The 19,481-nt window shown below is 53.3% G+C and overlaps 2 protein-coding genes across 2 annotated transcripts in view; both read right to left on the bottom strand.

Annotated features, from left to right (window-relative positions):
- The window catches only part of CFAP65 (cilia and flagella associated protein 65), a 61,805-nt gene extending 49,250 nt beyond the window's left edge, over positions 1-12,555 (bottom strand). The window contains exon 1 of the mRNA XM_070046039.1: positions 12,450-12,555. Within this exon, the coding sequence (XP_069902140.1) occupies positions 12,450-12,555 (106 nt within the window). The remainder of the gene's footprint in view (positions 1-12,449) is intronic.
- Positions 12,556-12,791: 236 nt separating this feature from the next.
- Positions 12,792-18,583, bottom strand: IHH (Indian hedgehog signaling molecule). The gene is made up of 3 exons (XM_030832812.3): positions 18,103-18,583; positions 15,412-15,673; positions 12,792-13,676 (listed from the first exon to the last, which is right to left on the bottom strand). The coding sequence occupies exons 1-3, from the start codon at positions 18,412-18,414 to the stop codon at positions 13,018-13,020; spliced, it is 1,233 nt and encodes a 410-aa protein (XP_030688672.1). The 5' UTR covers positions 18,415-18,583; the 3' UTR covers positions 12,792-13,017.
- Positions 18,584-19,481: the final 898 nt, after the last annotated feature.

Below are 19,481 nucleotides of genomic sequence, written 5' to 3'. Positions count from 1 at the left end.
GAGCATTCTTTCATGTGTTTGTTGGCAATCTGTATATCTTCTTTGGAGAAACGTCTATTTAGGTCTTCTGCCCATTTTTGGATTGGGTTGTTTGTTTTTTGATATTGAGCTGTATGAGCTGCTTGTAAATTTGGAGATTAATCCTTTGTCAGTTGCTTCATTTGCAAATATTTTCTCCCATTCTGAGGTTTGTCTTTTGGTCTTGTTTATGGTTTCCTTTGCTTTGCAAAAGCTTTGAAGTTTCATTAGCTCCCATTTGTTTACTTTTGTTTCTATTTTCTTTTCTCTAGGAGGTGGGTCAAAAAGGATCTTGCTGTGATTTATGTCATAGAGTGTTCTGCCTATGTTTTCCTCTAAGAGTTTTATAGTGTCTGGCCTTACATTTAGGTCTCTAATCCATTTTGAGTTTATTTTTTTGTATGGTGTTAGGGAGCGTTCTAATTTCATTCTTTTACATGTAGCTCTCCTGTTTTCCCAGTACCACTTATTGAAGAGGCTGTCTTTTCTCCATTGTATATTCTTGCCTCCTTTATCAAAAATAAGGTGACCATAAGTGCATGGGTTTATCTCTGGGCTTTCTATCCTGTTCTATTGATCTATATTTCTGTTTTTGTGCCAGTACCACACTGTCTTGATTACTGTAGCTTTGTAATATAGTCTGAAGTCAGGGAGCCTGATTCATCCAGCTCTGCTTTTCTTTCTCAAGATTGCTTTGGCTATTCGGGGTCTTTTGTGTTTCCATACAAATTGTGAAATTTTTTGTTCTACTTCTTTGAAAAATGCTGTTAGTAGTTTGATAGGGATTGCATTGACTCTGTAGATTGCTCTGGGTAGTATAGTCATTTTCACAATGTTGATTCTTCCAATCCAAGAACATGGTATATCTCTCCATCTATTTGTATCATCTTTAATTTCTTTCTTCAGTGTCTTATAGTTTTCTGCATACAGCACTTTTGTCTTCTTAGGTAGGTTTTTTCCTAGGTATTGTATTCTTTTTGTTGCAATGGTAAATGGGAGTGTTTCTTTAATTTCTCTTTCAGATTTTTCATCATTAGTATATAGGAATGCAAGATATTTCTGTGCATTAATTTTGTATCCTGATACTTTACCAAATTCATTGTTTAGCTCTAGTAGTTTTCTGGTAGAGTCTTTAGGATTCTCTATGGATAGTATCATGTCATCTGCAAACAGTGACAGCTTTACTTCTTCTTTTCTGATTTGGATTCCTTTTGTTTCTTTTTCTTCTCTGATTGCCATGGCTGAAACTTCCAAAACTATGTTGAATAATAGTGGTGAGAGTGGGCAACCTTGTCTTGTTCTTGATCTTAGTGGAAATGGTTTCAGCTTATCACCACTGAGAATGATGTTGGCTGTGGGTTTGTTAGTATGGCCTTTATTATGTTGAGGTAAGTTCCCTCTATGCCTACTTTCTGGAGGGTTTTTATCATAAATGGGTGTTGAATTTTGTCAAAAGCTTTTTCTGCATCTATTGAGATGATCATATAGTTTTTCTCCTTCAATTGGTTAATATGGTGTATCACATTGATTGATTTGTGTATATTGAAGAATTCTCGCATTCCTGGGATATACCCCACTTGATCATGGTGTATGATCCTTTTAATGTGCTGTTGGATTCTGTTTGCTAGTATTTTGTTGAGGATTTTTGCATCTATATTCATCAGTGATATTGGCCTATAGTTTTCTTTATTTGTAACACCTTTGTCTGGTTTTGGTATCAGGGTGATGGTGGTCTCATAGAATGAGCTTGGGAGTGTTCCTCCCTCTGCTATATTTTGGAAGAGTTTGAGAAGGATAGGTGTTAACTCTTCTCTAAATGTTTGATAGAATTCACCTGTGAAGCCATCTGGTCCTGGGCTTTTGTTTGTTGGAAGATTTTTAATCACGGTCTCAATTTCAGTGCTTGTGATTGGTCTGTTTATATTTTCTATTTCTTCCTGGTTCAGTCTTGGAAGGTGGTGCTTTTCTAAGAATTTGTCCATTTCTTCCAGATTGTCCATTTTATTGCCATATAGTTGCTTGTAGTAATCTCTCATGATCCTTTGTATTTCTGCAATGTCAGTTGTTACTTCTTTTTCATTTCTAATTCTATTGATTTGAGTCTTCTCCCATTTTTTCTTGATGAGCCTGGCTAATGGTTTATCAATTTTTTTTTATCTTCTTAAAGAACCAGCTTTTAGTTTTATTTATCTTTGCTACTGTTTCCTTGATATTTTTTTCATTTATTTGTGATCTGATCTTTATGATTTCTTTCCTTCTGCTAACTTTGGGGGTTTTTTGTTCTTCTTTCTCTAATTGCTTTAGGTGTAAGGTTAGGTTGTTTATTTGAGATGTTTCTTGTTTCTTGAGGTAGGATTGTATAGCTATAAACTTCCCTCTTAGAACTGCTTTTGCTGCATCCCATAGGTTTTGAGTCGTTGTGTTTTCATTGTCAATTTTTTCTAGGTATTTTTTGATTTCCTCTTTGATTTCTTTGGTGATCTCTTGGTTATTGAGTAGTGTATTGTTTAGCCTCCATGTGTTTGTATTTTTTACAGATTTTTTCCTGTAATTGATATCTAGTCTCGTAGCGTTGTGGTCAGAAAAGATACTTGGTACAATTTCAATTTTCTTAAATTAACCATGGCTTGATTTGTGACCCAAGATATGATGACTCCTGGAGAATGTTCCATGAGCACTTGAGAAGAAAGTGTATTCTGTTGTTTTTGGATGGAATGTCTTATAAATATCAATTAAGTCCATCTTGTTTAATGTATCATTTAAAGCTTGTGTTTCCTTATTTATTTTCATTTTGGATGATCTGTCCATTGGTGGAAATGGGGTGTTAAAGTCCCCTGCTATGATTGTGTTACTGTCGTTTTCCCCTTTTATGGCTGTTAGCATTTGCCTTATGTATTGAGGTGCTCCTATGTTGGGTGCATAAATATTTACAATTGTTATATCTTCTTCTTGGATTGATCCCTTGATCATTATATAGTGTCCTCGGCTCTTGTAATAGTCTTTATTTTAAAGTCTGTTTTGTCTGACATGAGAATTGCTACTCCAGCTTTCTTTTGATTTCCATTTGCATGGAATATCTTTTTCTATCCCCTCACTTTCAGTCTGTATGTGTCCCTAGGTCTGAAGTGGGTCTCTTGTAGACAACATATATATGGGTTTTGTTTTTGTATCCATTCAGCCAGTCTATGTCTTTTGGTTGGAGCATTTAATCCATTTACATTTAAGGTAATTATCAATATGTATGTTCCTATTACCATTTTCTTTATTGTTTTGGGTTTGTTATTGTAGGTCTTTTCCTTCTCTTGTGTTTCTTGCCTAGAGAAGTTCCTTTAACATTTGTTGTAAAGGTGGTTTGGTGGTGCTGAATTCTCTTAGCTTTTGCTTGTCTGTAAAGGTTTTAATTTCTCCATCAAACCTGAAAGAGATCCTTGCTGGGTAGAGTGATCTTGGTTGTAGGTGTTTCCCTTTCATCATTTTTTAAAAATTTTATTTATTTTAGGCTGCATTGGGTCTTCATTGCTGTGCTGTGCTTCCTCTAGTTGCGGTGAGCGGGGGCCACTCTTTGTTGTGGTGCGTGGGTTTCTCATTGCGGTGGCTCCTCTTGTTGCGGAGCATGGGCTCTAGGTGTGTGGGCTTCAGTAGTTGTGGCTCACAGGCTCTATAGCACAGGCTCAGTAGTTGTGGCACACGGGCTTAGTTGCTCGGCCTCATGTGGGATCTTCCTGGACCAGAGCTCGAACCCGTGTCCCCTGCATTTGCAGGCGGATTCTTAACCACTGTGCCACCAGGGAAGCCCTCCCTTTCATCACTTTAATTATGTTCTGCCACTTCCTTCTGGCTTGCAGAATTTCTGCTGAAAGATCAGCTGTTAACCTTATGGGGATTCCCTTGTATGTTATCTGTTGTTCTTCCCTTGCTGCTTTTAATATTTTTTCTTTGTGTTTAATTTTTGATAGTTTGATTAATATGTGTCTTGGCATGTTTCTCCTTGGATTTATCCTGTATGGGACTCTCTGCGCTTCCTGGACTTGATTAACTATTTCCTTTCCTATATTAGGGAAATTTTCAACTATGATCTCCTCAAATATTTTCTCAGTCCCTTTCTTTTTCTCTTCTTCTTCTGGGACCCCTATAATTCAAATGTTGGTGCATTTAATGTTGTCTCAGAGGTCTCTGAGACAGTCCTCAATTCTTTTCATTCTGTTTTCTTTATTCTGCTCTGAAGTAATTATTTCCACTATTTTATCTTCCAGGTCACTTATCCGTTCTTCTGCCTCAGTTATACTGCTATTGATTCCTTCTAGAGAATTTTAAATTTCATTTATTGTGTTTTTCATCCTTGTTTGTTTGCTCTTTAGTTCTTCTAAGTCCTTGTTAAACATTTCTTATATTTTCTCCATTCTATTTCCAAGATTTGGGGTCATCTTTATTATCATTACTCTGAATTCTTTTTCAGGTAGACTGCCTATTTCCTCTTCATTTGTTTGGTCTGGTGGGTTTTTACCTTGCTCCTTCACCTGCTGTGTGTTTCTCTGTCTTCTAATTTTGCTTAACTTACTGTGTTTGGGGTCTCCTTTTCGCAGGCTGTAGGTTCATAGTTCCTGTTGTTTTTGGTGTCTGCCCCCCAGTGGGTAAGGTTGGTTCAGTGGGCTGTGTAGGCTTCCTGGTGGAGGGGACTGGTGCCTGTTTTCTGGTGGATGAGGCTGGATCTTGTCTTTCTGGTGGGGAAGACCACATCCGGTGGTGTGTTTTGGGGTGTCTGTGACCGTATTATGATTTCAGGCAGCCTCTCTGCTAATGGGTGGGCTTGTATTCCTGTCTTGCTAGTTGTTTGGCATAGGGTATCCAGCACTGTAGCTTGCTGGTCATTGAGTGGAGCTTGGTCTTAGCATTGAGATGGAGATCTCTGGGAGAGCTTTCGCCGTTTGATATTACATGGAGCCGGGAGGTCTCTGGTGGACCAATGTCCTGAACTTGGCTCTCCCACCTCAGAGGCACAGGCCTGACACCCAGCTGGAGCATCAAGACACTTTTGGAAAGTCTGAGGTCTTCTGCCAGCGTTCAGTAGGTGTTCTGTAGGAGTTGTTCCACACATAGATGTATTTCTGATATATTTGTGAGGAGGAAGGTGATCTCCACGTCTTACTCTTCCTCCATCTTGAAGGTCTCCTCTTTCTTTCTTTCTTTTTCTTTCTTTCTTTTTGGTCACACCATGTGGCTTGTGAGATCTTAGTTCCCTGACCAGGGATCAAACCTGGGTCCTCAGCAGTGAAAGCGCAGAGTTCTAACCACTGGACCGCCAGGGAATTCCCCTGAGTTTTCTTAAGTTGGGCATTCAGAGGTGTGCGCAGAAGCCAGATGCAGACACACCTGGAGTTTATGAGGGTAACAGGGTACTTCTCAGTTCATTTTCATGGACCTTTTGTTAAGGCCCGGCAGCTTTCGGCTTACAGGGGCACTCTGAGAAAACGTGGCCAGCAACTGTCTATGGGAATGTCCAGCCCCTTTCTCAGGTCTGGCCCCAAACTTTGAGCACTTTCTTCAACATATAACATTTGGGTTTTTTAAATCTCTAGTAGCATTCGTTTCTTGGCAATGTACAACTCCTTGCTACCCACTAGCCCAGATCCAGGAACTTTCTTCCTTCCAGAAGGCTCTTCACTACTCCAAGAGTTTGCTATCACCAGATATCCTGCTACCAGAGTAGATACCTAGCATTCTTTCAATCGAGTGTGGAGAGATGTGCTTTTCCAACCCTCCCCTTTGTCTCTCTCTGCCCCGAGTCTATTCCAAGTCAGTGTGTCTTCTACACACTGCCCCTTTAGAAGATGAAGAAGCACCACACCTCCTCCAGCCTCATGCAAACTCCATTTTAAAACAGCTTTTGTGTAAAAGTATATTAAAGGCTTCTGGAGAGCCTCAGGAGATGTCTTCATCAAATCCCATTCCCTCTTTGCCCTTTGTTCTGGTTACCATGGCAGTGTAAGAAATAACATCGAGATTTCAAACAACCATTTTATTTTACTTATGATTTTGTGGGTCAGGAATCAAGAAGGGCTTGACCAGGCAGTTCTTACTTGGACTGTGTCATACAGTTACAGTCAGATGTTGGCCAGGGCTGCAGCCTCCTGAAGGCTCCACTGGACTGGACCTCCAAGATGGTGCACTCACACAGCTGATGGTTGATGCTGGCTGTTGTCTGGAAGCTCAGTTAGGCTATGGCTAGGGACACCTATCTGTAAGGCCAACTGGCCCGAGGCAGGGGAACACAATCAGATTCACAGGTTGCATCAGACCGAAATTCTCTGGACCACCCAGTTCCAGAAACTGCCCTGGAGACATTCCGGACCACCCAGTTCCAGGAACTGACCTGGGGACTTTGAACCCAGCCCAGCCTTCCCGCCTTTCGAGGGGCGGGACTAACGGTCCCCCAGGATACCCGAAAAGACCAGCAAATAAGGAATACCCTGCGCCCTCCCAGATTCACCACACCCCTTTCCCTTCTTCCCCTATAAAATCTTGCCCAACCCTCGCCCGGGTGCGACTTCTCTGGCCCCTTTCTCTCGGACCAGTGAACCTCACCCGGGAGCGCTCCCTAATAAAGCTCACTTGAAGCTTTCCTCTGTTTCCCGGTGCCGTTTGTTAAGATCCGACCTTACACTATCCATAACCTTTCCAGCTTAGCAAGCTCAGGGTAGAACCAGGCAGAAGCTACATGGCCTTTTCTGACTTAGTCTCAGGCCAGATTCAAGGGGAGAGCAGTGTCAAATAATTTATGGACATATTTTAACCATCGCCACTCCCATCAAAATGAGATCCTCTCACAGCATCTAGAACATCGTTTTTCCAGGACCACCTTCCTGGAAGGTTCTTAGCCACCCCAGCCCTATCAGATCTTTAGGTGGAGGCTGGGAGTGCATTCGTCCCATTCCTCATGAGTTCCCACCTTCCTCAGTTTGCTGCTGCAGGGGACCTGAGTTCTGGTCTGGACTCTGCTACTGTGTGACCTTGGGAAAGTGACTTCACCTCTCTGGGCCTCAGTTTCTTCTCTGCAAAGTAGGAATTGAAAATAATCTCACTTCACAGGATGTTAGGATTTTAAAAGGATTTTATGTAAATAGCAGACCCAGCAGTTGATGCTCCTGATTGTGGAAGAAATATCTGTGGACAAGTCATTTTCCCTCTTGGAGACTTAGTTTATTTACCTCTGAAATGGGGGGGGGGGGCGGTAATTGCCTTATCCTGCTTCCCCATGCACATGAGAGGGGTCTTACACGGACTGCAGGGAGTGCCAGCCCAGCGATTGAGGCTCCCCAACCCCTACCTGGGTGGGAAGCCCCCTACGTCTATCCTTGTGCGTGCAAAGCAGCCTGGGTGTGGCTTGAGGCAGCACAGGCTTGCAAGGTGGGGCTGCTATCTGCCCTACCTGGCCTTATCAGATCCGGGCTGGCCACAGCTCGGCCAGTGGAACAAAGAGGCTTTGAGAACAAGGCTGGGGTGTGGGATGTGGGCCCCAGCTCCGGAAGGCGCGCTCCACCCAGGGGACAGAGGGCATGGGTTGGGAGAGCGGCCACTGCCAACACCTGCCAGAAGTTTTCCTGCAGCAGGGACACCATCTGAGGTGGGGAGCAGGGCCTGTGCTCCCCACTGAGGGCCTCCGTTCCTTCTTTGGGGTGTTTCCTGCTCCAGCACTTCCCACCAGGCCCTCACCTCTGCCCCTTTTATGGGGTGAAGCGTTTCTCCTCCCCTACTTCCATCTCCCCTCCTGGCACCTTCGAGCCCCAGTCGCACTGGCTCCCAGTCGCACTGGCTCCCGGTCCTTGAGCATGGCCTACGTTCTCCTCCACGCATCCGCTCCCAAACATCCATCCACCCACCCTTGCCCACGTCACGCATACCCAGCCCCAAACCACTTCCAGGCAGTGCCCAGACACTGTACATCCCATCCCCATCCCTCGTCATCTCTCCCCACTTCCTCCCGTGCGACACTGTAGGGAAATTCTCTCCAAATTTTCACCACCTGCAGAATCTGACTGAGCCTGGCAGAGGCCCAGGCCCATCGGGGCCAGAGTTTAAGGTTGTACGAGTTATATACTGCACAAGGGCTGTAGGCTGGGCAGTCAAGGTTGGGGGGCCTGAAATCCAGACGTTTTGCATGCCCCACACGACCTCAGTGTGAGGCTTTCTCCTAAACAGACTTCTTGGCGCCAGGCCAGGAGAGTTGTCTTTTCTAGTTGCACCTCCTGAAGGGGCGTTTTACTAAGATTTTTAATGGAGGGTCACCTGTTTCCGGTTCACATCCTGGGGCTGCAGGTGCTAACAGCAGGCCTGGCTGCCTAAAGGACTGTTGCATTGGTTCAGCCCTTCCCCTTCCCTTCCCTTCTCACTGTCAGAAGCCACTCCACAGGCAGCCCCTTTGGGTGGGAGCTGGGGGAGAGGGGTGAGTGCGAGTCACAGGGTTTCGGTAGAGCCATGTCCAGCGGTGATGGGGTCTTTCCAAACGAGAGAGGAGGCTGCAAGGACAGCTTGGGGACGGGTACCTGAGGAGAGGCCTCGCACAGACTAGTTGGGAAGGCAGGTGCAGTGGTCCCCGTGCTGTGGGCAGTCTGCCCAGGCAGCTTAGGCCTCACAGCCAGGAGGCTCCCCTACTTTGTCTCCTGGACTCCCACAGGCCAGGTCTCCCCAAGCACCTGACACTTCAGCGTGGTCTTCTATTTTGTCTTTTAGTGTTTCTTTGGCTGCACTGGGTCTTAGTTGCGGCATGCGGGATCTTTTAGTTGTGGTATAGGGGAACTTTAGTTGCGGAGTGCGAACTCTTAGTTGGGCATGAGGGATATATTTCCCTGACCAGGGATCAAACCTGGAACCCCTGCATTGGGAGCGTGGAGTCTTAGCCATTGGGCCACCAGGGAAGTCCCTCAGTATGGTCTCGCACCTTGCCTGGACTGGGATATCAGGGGCTACTCTGAATGTCCTCCCCATGCCCTTCCGGGATGGGGGTAGGGGTGCAGGCAGAGAGAGCAGAGACTGGAGGATCCCTTGAACCCAGGTAGACCAGCCTTGGACAATGAAAAGAGAGGATATCTATATGGGCAAGAAATCCCTGGACATCTCCCTTGAAGGTGTGGACACTAAGGCCAGAGAAGGACCAAGGTCAAGGGCGTGGGGCAGCTGGATCTCATGTTTAAAAACCCAAAGTTGATGTGCGCCCCTTCCTTGCCCTCATTGCTCACCTGAACTGGCTTCAAGTCCTGGTCATTCTGCTGCCTAAATGTTACCTTCTTTCTGACCCCACAGTCACCTCTTCAGTCCAGGTCACCAACCTCTCTGCCCAGCAAATGAATTCCCTACTTCCACAGCTGCCTCTTCAGTCCAGGTCACCAACCTCTCTGCCCAGCAAATGAACTCCCTGCTTCCACAGCTGCCTCTCTGGTCTGTGCTCCACAGTGCAGCTGGGGGAGCTTTCTGAAACAATCTAGTTGCAAGCTTTTCCAGACTTCAAACCTCCTGGGTGCTCCCCAAGCCCCCGAGATAAAGTCCAAATTTGGGGAATACAAGGATCTGTGTTGTCTAACTCCAGCCAGCTCTCTACATCAGCTTCGCCATGCCCACCTGCGCCAGATGGCTTTGAGATGCGGACCTGATGCTGGTTCTTCCACGCCTTTTTTTTTTTTTTTTTTTTTTTGCGGTACGCGGGCCTCTCACTGTTGTGGCCTCTCCCTTTGCAGAGCACAGGCTCCGGACGCGCAGGCTCAGCGGCCATGGCCCACGGGCCCAGCCGCTCCGCGGCATGTGGGATCTTTCCAGACCAGGGCACGAACCCGTGTCCCCTGCCTCGGCAGGCGCCACCAGGGAAGCCCCTTCCAAGCCTTTGCATTTACCATGTCTTCAGCCTGGATCCCTTCCTTTACTTAGCTGCCATGCAAACTTCTCCTTGCTCTACCTGCAGCATCCTCACCTCCAGGAAGTCTTCCTAGTTCCCAGGATCTCCATGGCACTCTCATAGCCCCTGTGAGGATGTCAGCCACAACACTTAACATATGGTGTGAACATTTGTCTCCCCATGTTGCTCCCTGCTACCCAGGAGTTCACTGAGTACAGGGACTGCCTCTTTCCCTCATTCTGACACAGTGCCTGGCACAAGGGTGTCCAGCAAACGATGACCAAACAATGACCATTGTGGATGCAGCTGCCTTGGGGGCTGAGCTTAGGCCTGAGAGGAAAGGCAGGCATGGGGCCAGTAGCTACCCGGGCCTGGGCAGTATGGTTGACCTTCCTCTGGGCCTCGGCATCGTACAAAGGATAAGCAAGCAGGGTTCTGGTGGGAGGGATTGAGGCCATCGCACTGCAGAGGTGGAGGATGACTTTCCAGGCTGTCTCTCTTGTCCAGCTGGCACTGTCACTGCAGTTCTGGGCCATTATTCCCAGAAAAACTGCAGGGCCTCACCTCTACCCCAAGGTTGGTCTTTTGAGGGTCTGAATTCAAAGTGTTTTTCTGAATCTTTGCAGCCACCTCTGTCTGAAGAATAAATGTGTTTCGTGAGGAGACTCTTACAGAACAGAAAGGTCTACGGACACCAAATGGCTCTGTGTCTGCAAGACAAAGTATCCCCAGGCCCTGTCGGAGAGGCAGGTAGGCCCCTCATAGGGGAGAGTCTCGATCTCTCTACCCCGCACCACCCTCTCGCCCAACCATGCAAAATTTCTATAAAAGAACGAATGTGCAAATGAATGGACAAGAGCCTCCTGACCTTGACCTTTTGTTTCTCACTGCAAATGAGTTCATAGATGTTCTGGTCCCTATGAACCTGGTCCATGAAAGTCTGCCACAAGGTGATGAGTAGTACACTCTATGTGGTCTGACAAAACAGATTTCCGGTCCTGAAATGCTAAGAGTGCCTTCTGGAAAGGACCCAAGTTCACCAAGGGAAAAGCCTTGTGGTAAGAACAGTGGACCTGCGGGCAAGATGCATGAGTTCAAATCCTGCTTCTGTCACTTGCTGCATAATCTTGGGCAAGTTACTTAACCTCCCCATACTTCTGTGTTCTCATCTGGAAAATGGTAAGATTACAGTATATACCACATAGGGTTGCTATGAAAATGAAGTGGGTGCTACATGTAAAGCACTTAGAACAATGCCTGGCAATGGTTAGTCTTCATTAGAAGATAGCAGTTGTCATTCTAGTCTGTGGGGGCCTATTCCTCCCAGATGACACAGTCTCCAGGGCAATGAAGTTTTCTCTGGAGTTTTCCTTCATGGGGGGGGGTGGTGGTGGTAAGGTAAGAGTCTGGGCAGTCATGCTCCCCCACTTCCAACGCAGAAGTCTCTGTCAGAGGATAGAACCCGGGCAGGGGTGTCCTTTAACAATTGGCCCTCCATGGTCAGGGGAGCTCTAATTTGTAGCATATGCCAATTTCTATGGTGTAAATATGCCCACTATGGCCTATTTCAACTGGCTCACAATATTCCTGCAAATTTAACAACTGTATCAAAGGACCAGGGAGTCTCAGACGGTCTATAATGAGTACAGAAAAACCTGCTATGGGATACAGAAACCAAGAGAAAAGGAAGAAGGGGGTCATCTTGTCTTGGCAATAAACTGGCATCCTTTAGACTAAGCAATGTTTCTCAAAGTGTGGTCCATGGACTATCTGCCGTGTTTGGGGTATTTGTAAAAATAAGTTCCTGGGCCTCAATCTGGATCTATTAAAGCAGAATCCTGGAAGTGGGACCAGGAATCATTTTTAAACAAGCTGCCCAGATGATTCTGAGGTTTGAGAACTGCTGGGTTAGGGACCCCTGACTTACCCAAGAAGTCAGGATGGGCCACAAGGCAGGTGTGAATTCTACAGAATATTTTCATACCACGGTTCATTATCCACTGTGAAAAATCAGAAACCCAGGCCCTAAGAAAGACCAGAATAAGCAGGGAAAGCACCTTAAATCAGGTTCTAGATGAGGGAAATGACCATGGACTAGTTACATCAGTTCTTTGACTGGTCTAACTGTTTAGGGTAAGCTTTGGAGTCAGCATGGAAAGGCCTTGCCTGGCACAGAGCACAGCTCTCTGTTGAGACTTTGCAGACCTACTGGGTGAGAAAAGGGCCCACAGAGGGAGTGGGAGCTCTGGAAGTTTTGACCTTGGAGGAAGGTGAGCACAGCCCTGGACAGCCCCACCCATGGCTCCGGGCTCTCTGTGTATCGGCCCTACTCGGCATCCTGGACACTAGGGCTCTAACAACTTAAATAATTTTTATTACAAAAGGAAGAAAAGACCAAAACATCCCCAAAATTTTCCCATGGGCTTCCCCCTCGGTGCCAATAAATAAGGTGGGGGAGACTGACCGGAGGAGGGGTGGGGGGTCATGGTTCAGCAGAAGTGGGAATGCAGAGCCCGGGCAGGGGTGGGAAGGACATCCAGCCCCTCACCCAGTCCTGGCACTACGATCACATTGGCCGGAACACGGAACTCTGTACACTGATAGCGACAGTCTCTGGTTGTGTCCCGAGGAGCGTGGCCAGAGAGGAAGGTCATGCCTCAGGATGGCCAGGCTGGCTGCCCCACCCTGCAGCCTTCTGAGTTCTGGGCAGCATTGAGTCCAGCCGGCTCCCTGCTGGCTCCCAGGGAATCTAGCAGCATCAACTGAGGTGCAAGCCCACTTAAGAGGGGCCTAAGCTGGATGGAATGAGCCCTCCCCATTGGGGGAGGCAAGTATGAAAAATCATAGTGAGAGCTGGCTGGGTTGGGACCCACTGGTCTCTAGGATAGAAAGAGAGGCCACCCCCCACTGCCAGCTCAGCTTGCAGCTTTGTCACTACACCAGGATGGGGGTGGAGGACGCTGGCATTGCCCAAGTCTCAGTGATGTACACCTGTGGTGGAGGAGATGGTAGAAACCAGTGTCCCCGCTCAGGCCCCTTCCAGGGCCAGCGCCCTCCTGGCAGGTAGGCCTTTGGACCCATTTGGGCAGTTCTGGGAGGGCAGTAGAGGGATCCTTTCAGCTCCCTGCCCCAGCCATGCCCAGTGAGTGGAAGCTGCCCTCTTCCAGCAAGAGACGTCCCAGGCGGTAGAGCAGCTGGGGGTACCAGTGCACACCCTCCCCTGGGGTCCAGCTGCCCCACGCCAAGCTGTGAAACAGTCGCAGGGGCCAAAAGGCCAACTGAGCCAGCTGGTGGTCAGCCACGGCCGCGAAGCAAGAGGCCACCACGTCCTCCACCACCAGTGTCCCATGCCTCGTTAATGGGGCGTAGGCCCCAAGGGCCACGTGTGTGGAGACGGCTGCCACTCGGGCAGCCTGCAGGCCTGGGACCCCCGCCACCAGCACATACTGGCCGGGCTGCACTTGGCTGGCAAACGTGGCCCGGAAGTGGGTGGCTGGCTCTGTGTGATTGTTGGCCGTGAAGAGCAGGTGGGCGGGTGTGAGTGCCAGTCGGCGCGGGGGGTCCTGGGTCTCGATGACCTGGAAGGCCCTCAGCCTGTCTGGTTCGCGATCGAGGAAAATGAGTACGTCGCTGAAGGTGGGGCTCCCATCCTCCCCCATGGCCAGCACTCGGTCTCCTGGCCTCACGGCTGACAAGGCCACACGTGCCCCACTCTCCAGGCGCACCTGGGCTCCAGCAGGGAAGCAGCCGCCTGTCTTGGCCGCGGCCGAGTGCTCTGTGGGAAGAAGGGACATGAAGGCATTACTGCTGTGGAGCTTGGATTCCCGGTCACAGCATCCCTCCCCAGTTCAGCCAGAGTTCCTCTTGCTCCCAGGCTGCCCCCCATCGCCATATCCTGTCCCCTGTCCCCCACTTTCCATGCAGCTTTGAATCCACCCCAGCCCACAGTGTGACCTCCTGCCCTCCTCCCCAGCCTAATGCTTTGCCAATGAAAGGAGCACACTGAGGCTTCAAGACCCAGTGGGTGTGAGGGACAGGGCCCTCCTGAGGCCCATGTGAAGCCCCCCCATCTGCTCCCAATCCTGAAAAGGCTGTGAAGTAGTCAGAGAGGCCAGAGGTCAGCTGAGCCAAGCAGTGGTCAGCTGTGACTTGACACCCAGAAGCTGCAGCTTCGTCGAGAAGGCAAGTTGCTTAGCACCTCTGGCATCTGGATGTCCCCTTATTTCTCACCCATTGCTCAGATGCTCCCCAAAATTGTCCTCTCAGACTGACACCCCAAGTTCTGTGCCAGAACCGGCCCTTGGAGTCTATACTCCAAGGGAGAGGAGGACCAGTCAGTGGCGAGAATACAGACTCCTGGGGAAGCTCAGAGTGAATGGCCAGGCCAGGGTGTGGCTCAGTGGCAAGGGTGGAATCACCATCTTCAGTTCATGTTCTGGGTCCTTGTGCGGGGACGGGACACCATGGCATCAGTGGGTGGGATGCAGAATAGTGTTTGGGGGTTAGGAGTTATGAAGGCAAGTGGCCACCCTAGGAGCTGGCACCTGGCCGACGTTAGCAGGTGAAGGGTTGATGTGACTTGAAGCAGACACAGTTGGCAGGGAAGTGCTGAGGGGAAAGGTCAGGGTGGGGTCACCACTGTGAGCCCAGGTGGGATCAGGAATAGTAAAAGCCTGCCTGGTCTCAGTGTGCCAGGTCTGTGAGTGTGACAGCTGCATGGGGCCGGCATGGAGGGCTGAGCCTGCAGCGAGGGGGGACCACGCTGGCAGTCACACAGGAACCATTTGAAGCATCCATGACTGGGTTCAATGCAGGTGACAGGGACGCTGACAAGATTTGAGGGGGGGGGGACGAGGCCCCAGTGCCTGCCAATTCTGATCAACAAGGCGGCCGATCTGGGAAAATCCACTTTATTAAGTCCACTCTGTTTATTCTTGCCCTCATGGCTGGCTTTGCCCCCAAATGTCCAGCTTCAGGGCCCTGGAGGAGAGGCTGGGGACGCCTGCGCCCCCTGAGAGGGGCGTACACAGTGCCTTAAAGGGCCTGACCTGCAGCTGGGCCGTGGGTTCTGAACCTCTGGGCTCCTGGCTCCCGCTCAGGCACGCTGGTGTCTGGGCACACTCTGGCCCCTGGTCCCACCCCACCCCCTAGCGTTCTGCACCACACTGGGTGGGGAGGCCGTCTCTGTCAGCCTGGCTTCCTCCATCTGGCCAGCTTGCTCTGTCTTGCACCTCCTGCGGCAGGCTCTGGACTGTGGACCGCCAAGTCAGCACCCAGCGTCGCTGGGACAGGGCCCTGTCTCCCTAGGCTCCTGCCATGACACTATCAGGCACGGGTCGAGCAGGTGGTCAGGAGCAGCAGCGGGGAGCGCCGCAGACGTCCTCTTCCCCGGGGTCCCCGCCTCCATCCCTGGGAGGGTCTCTTCACCTTCTTGGCCCTGGCGGGCCCAGCGCCGCCTGTCCATGCCCTGCGGCCCCGGCCCCGGGCCCAGCCCCCCGGCAGCGGCTCACCGGACTTGACGGAGCAATGCACGTGCGCCTTGGACTCGTAATACACCCAGTCGAAGCCAGCCTCCACTGCCAAGCGCGCCAGCAGTCCGTACTTATTGCGGTCGCGGTCCGACGTGGTGATGTCCACCGCGCGGCCTTCATAATGCAGCGACTCCTCCGAGTGGTGACCATCTTCATCCCAGCCCTCGGTCACCCGCAGCTTCACCCCGGGCCACTGGTTCATCACCGAGATGGCCAGCGAGTTCAGGCGGTCCTTGCAGCGCTGCGAGAGGAGAGGAAGCCGAGTTAGGGGGAGGAGCTGGCCCACAGGCAGGTTACGGCGCAGCCTCGTCCCTCACTCTCCCACTGCACTCGCTGGAGTCGGGAAACCGGGGAGGGTGCTCTATCCCTCTCTCCTAGGAACAGAGAGTCCTAAAGTGCTCCTTCCCTTCTAGCATCAGCTGCCCCAGGGACCTGGCCCGTGCGGTGGCGCCACAAATCTGGAGGGCGCGTCGATTCGCTCACCCTTGGGGGCTTTTCTCTAAGCTCTCTCTCTCCTGCTGGGATTACTGATCCCTCCACAGACAGGGCTCCACCTTTTAAGCGCCGGGTCCCTCGGTCTCACCGCGGGACCAGGGACCAGGGACCGCCTGCTGCCTGGAGAATAAAGGTGGTAGCAGAGCTGACTGCCGGCCGCCGGCCTGCTAGGCGTGCAAGCCTCGAGGAGCCCAGTAGGTGTCACCGTAGCCCCAGGGCTGAGGCCCCCGAAGCGGCCAGGGCGCAGCAGGCGCGGCAGGTGCGAAGCGCCTCAGCAGCCTGGGGGTGTGTTGGAGGGGAATCCCAAGCCTGCCTGGATCCCTCGGCGCCACAGAGCATTCCTGCTGGGACCCTCACGATCCAAAACCGGCCCGCACCCGCTCAGGGGAGGCGGCAGCCCGGGAGCCAGAAGCTGGTGTAAAGGCCAGCGCCTGGCCTGCCCAGATGGAGGACCATGCGGATGGTCTCCCGCTGCAAGGGGTGCGCTCCGGGTTGATAAACCCAGGCAACGTTCTCCCTGAGTCGAGAGCCCTCAGCACCTCTGCGCCGCCCCTGTCTGGGAAGGGACCCGAGAAACTGAGCGTGTGATCTCAGGGAGCCGGCTTCATGCTCCGCCTCCCATGGAGTGGGAGTCGAGCTGTGCCCTGGGGGAAGGACCGCAGAGATCATCGTCTGTGCTGGCTCCCTTCGTGCCTGGAGCCCAAGGGACCCCGCAGTTGACTGGGGGGTGGGGCCTGGGGGAGAGGGGCCTTTCCACAGTCCTTCACTTTGAGGTGCCAGGCGCTCCCAAGTGTAGGCAGCCCATGTTTCGAACTACCCCCGCCCCTCAGAGCCCGGGCCCCACAGACCCTTGGACTCGGTCTCCCAGGAGCCAACAGCGGCTAAAACCCAAGGCCCTGTCGGTCCTCCCAAGATGCGTCCCAGGATGCAATCTAACTGGGGGTGCTCACGGCCCGGGGAGGGAGCTCCGTGTGTTCCTTGCCGCCAGGCTTCTAGCCACCCACCTATGTCCGCTCCGCGGCCCCTGCTCCCCGCCCCTCTATCCCCCACCACCCCTCCCCTCCTCGGGTCCAGAGCCCGGGCACGCGCTGTCAATGATTGCCCAGCCCGTGGCCTGGATCCTTATCTGCATTCCTCGGCGCCCGGCCCGGCCCGGCCACCAGCCAACCTTCGCCCCGACACCCGCCGGCCAGACCCGGCGCCAGAGCGCATGCTGAGGGCCGTGGTCTAGCTGCCGTTCCCAGAGCACCTAGAAAGCAGGCCGCCTGCCTGCGGTGGAAGCCCCGGGAGACCACTAAGGAAGGGGACGGAGATGTCTTCCCTTGCGAACCCGGCAGCAGGGAAGAAAGTTTGCTCTCCACCCCCCCACCCCCACCCCTTCCCGAGGCGCTTGGGTTGAGTGCTGGTCCTGTTCCGAGCACGCAGAGACTAAAGTTAGCCCTGCTGTGGGGCTGTCCGGCATCCCAGCCCCTCTCTTTCAATCCATCCCCGCCATAAAATCCAGGGACCCCCCGCTCCCCCCCCCGAAGTTAGGTCTCAGAGCCCGGAGGCCTGGCACCTCACCCTTCAACTGCAGCTGCGCCGCTCAGCTCTCGGGACAGACACGTGGGCTTGCCCTTCAAGTTCCCTTCCCCACCTCCACCTCCTGGCTCTAATATTCCCCGCTGTTCCTTAAACCCAGACCCCGCCGGGGCGCTGCTCCAGGAGGGGGCAGCGCTGAGAACCGAGAGCGCACGGGAAGGAAAGGCCAGTGGGGCCCTCCGCGCCCGGAGCTTCTTCGCCTCAGGGGTGCCAAATCGCCTCGAAATGAAAGGGGCGCAGCCGTGCGGAAGATTAGGCCGGGAGGGACTGGTGCATCCCGGAGGCGCAGGAGGCAGTCAGGTAGAGGTACCTCCAGGTGCCGCATCTGACCTGAGCTGCCAGCACTCCAGGGCAGAGGGGCCACGGCCAACCGGCTGGGCTGTGGCTCTTGGCAGCGGGGAGCTCTTCTCACAGCCTCCGGCGGGCTCGGGGAATGCTAACACTCCGCCGGGACCCCGGCCGGCCCATCTCGGCGAGAAGGGCAGGTGCCAGGGGGCGTGCCAGCCAGTCAAGGAAAGGTGCCAGGGGGCGGGTAGGGCCGGGCAGGTGGCGGTGCTTCGGCGGCGGCGCCCAGCGAGGGCGTTTCGCGCTCACCTGGGTCATGAGGCGGTCGGCGCCTGTGTTCTCCTCGTCCTTGAAGATGATGTCGGGATTGTAGTTGGGGGTGAGCTCCTTGAAGCGCTCCGAGCTGCGCGCGATCTTGCCTTCGTAACGCCCGCTGGCGCCCAGGGTCTTCTCGGGCACGTTGGGGCTGAACTGCTTATACGCGAGCGGCACGAGCTTGCGCGGCGGCCGACGGCGGCTGCCCACCACCCGGCCCGGCCCGCAGCCCCGCGCCGCCGGCACCAGCAGCAGCAGCAGGAGCAGGCAGAACCGCAGTCGGGGCCGGAGCCGGGCGGGAGACATGGCCGGGGAGCCCGGGAGACCGGCGGGAGAGGACGCCTGGTGGGCTGATGGGTGGGCGAGTCGACGGGAGCGCTGCGGGGGCTCAGGCGTCCGGGTGGCTCCGGGGGGCTCCAGGTGGGGGCGCCATGGGCTGCGCGGCGCGGCGCAGGGCCGGCGGGACTCAGGTGCAGGGCGGGGGCCCGGGGCCCTGGCTGGTGGCGGCGCTCTGTCCCCCTCGGCGCCTCGACTCTGAGCTGCCCGGCTCGCCGGCCGCCAATAAATAGGCCGGCCCGTTTGTTTTGGCAACGCGGCGACGGCGGGGGGCGGCGGGCGGCGGGGCTGCGGGCCGCCGGTCTGGGCTGGGCTGTCCGGGACGGCGGGCTGGCGGGCCCCGCGGTTAGCACCCCGGCCCGGCGGTCAGGCGGCTGGGGCGGAGCGGGAGCTGCTGCCGTCTGCGGCGCAGCCCGGGGCCGAGTGAGAGGGGAAATGGAAGAGATCCGGGCTCGGGCCCCGCGCAGACCGCACCCTACCCATGTCCCTGCCTCCTGTGCGCTCGACAGCAAACCTGCGGCAAGGGCAGCACAGCCTCCTCCCCCTCGGGCGGGCGGCCGCGGCACTAGCCAGCCCTCGTCCCGCTCGCTCCTCCGCCGTGCGTCCGCCCGCCCGCTGCCCTTGGCGCCCCCTGCACTGCCTGAGTCTGCCCTCCCCGCCCGGACGCGCCCCACCCCGCCTTGGCCTCGCCTCTGGGCTCCCCGCGGCTCCGGGGTGCCCCGCCAGGAGCTGCCACCCCCACAGAGACCGCAACCCACGGCGCGGCCGGACGCGAGGGGCGGGGGGCAGTGGCCGGACCGCATAGCCGCCTACGGTGTCCCTTGCGGGGAAGTAAACCCAAAAGGCAGGAGGCCGCTCATAACCTGGTGCCCCACCCTGGCCCAGGAGGCGCGCCCTGTCAGCTTGCTGGAGCTGAAATTCTGTATCAACCCGGTGCACATCCCACGGCCGTCCGGTCTGAAGCTGGGAGTGGGGCATTCAGCCTCATGAAGAGTAAAGGGGCGGGGGGGGGGTTGAATTGGAAACACTGTTAAAAG

The sequence above is a fragment of the Globicephala melas genome, chromosome 7 (genome assembly GCF_963455315.2).
Source record: "Globicephala melas chromosome 7, mGloMel1.2, whole genome shotgun sequence".
Lineage (NCBI taxonomy): Eukaryota > Metazoa > Chordata > Mammalia > Artiodactyla > Delphinidae > Globicephala > Globicephala melas.
The sequence above is the reverse complement of the archived record's forward strand: the minus strand, read 5'-3'. Positions and strand labels throughout refer to the sequence as shown.

What these genes read in the sequence shown, in the direction of transcription:
- IHH (XM_030832812.3), bottom strand. Translation starts at nt 18,414, where the DNA reads ATGTCTCCCGCCCGGCTCCGGCCCCGACTGCGGTTCTGCCTGCTCCTG. An exon ending in CCGACCGCCTCATGACCCAG is followed by an intron (nt 15,674 to 18,102) that starts GTGAGCGCGAAA and finishes CTCCTCTCGCAG; the next exon opens with CGCTGCAAGGACCGCCTGAA. An exon ending in GCATTGCTCCGTCAAGTCCG is followed by an intron (nt 13,677 to 15,411) that starts GTGAGCCGCTGC and finishes TTCTTCCCACAG; the next exon opens with AGCACTCGGCCGCGGCCAAG.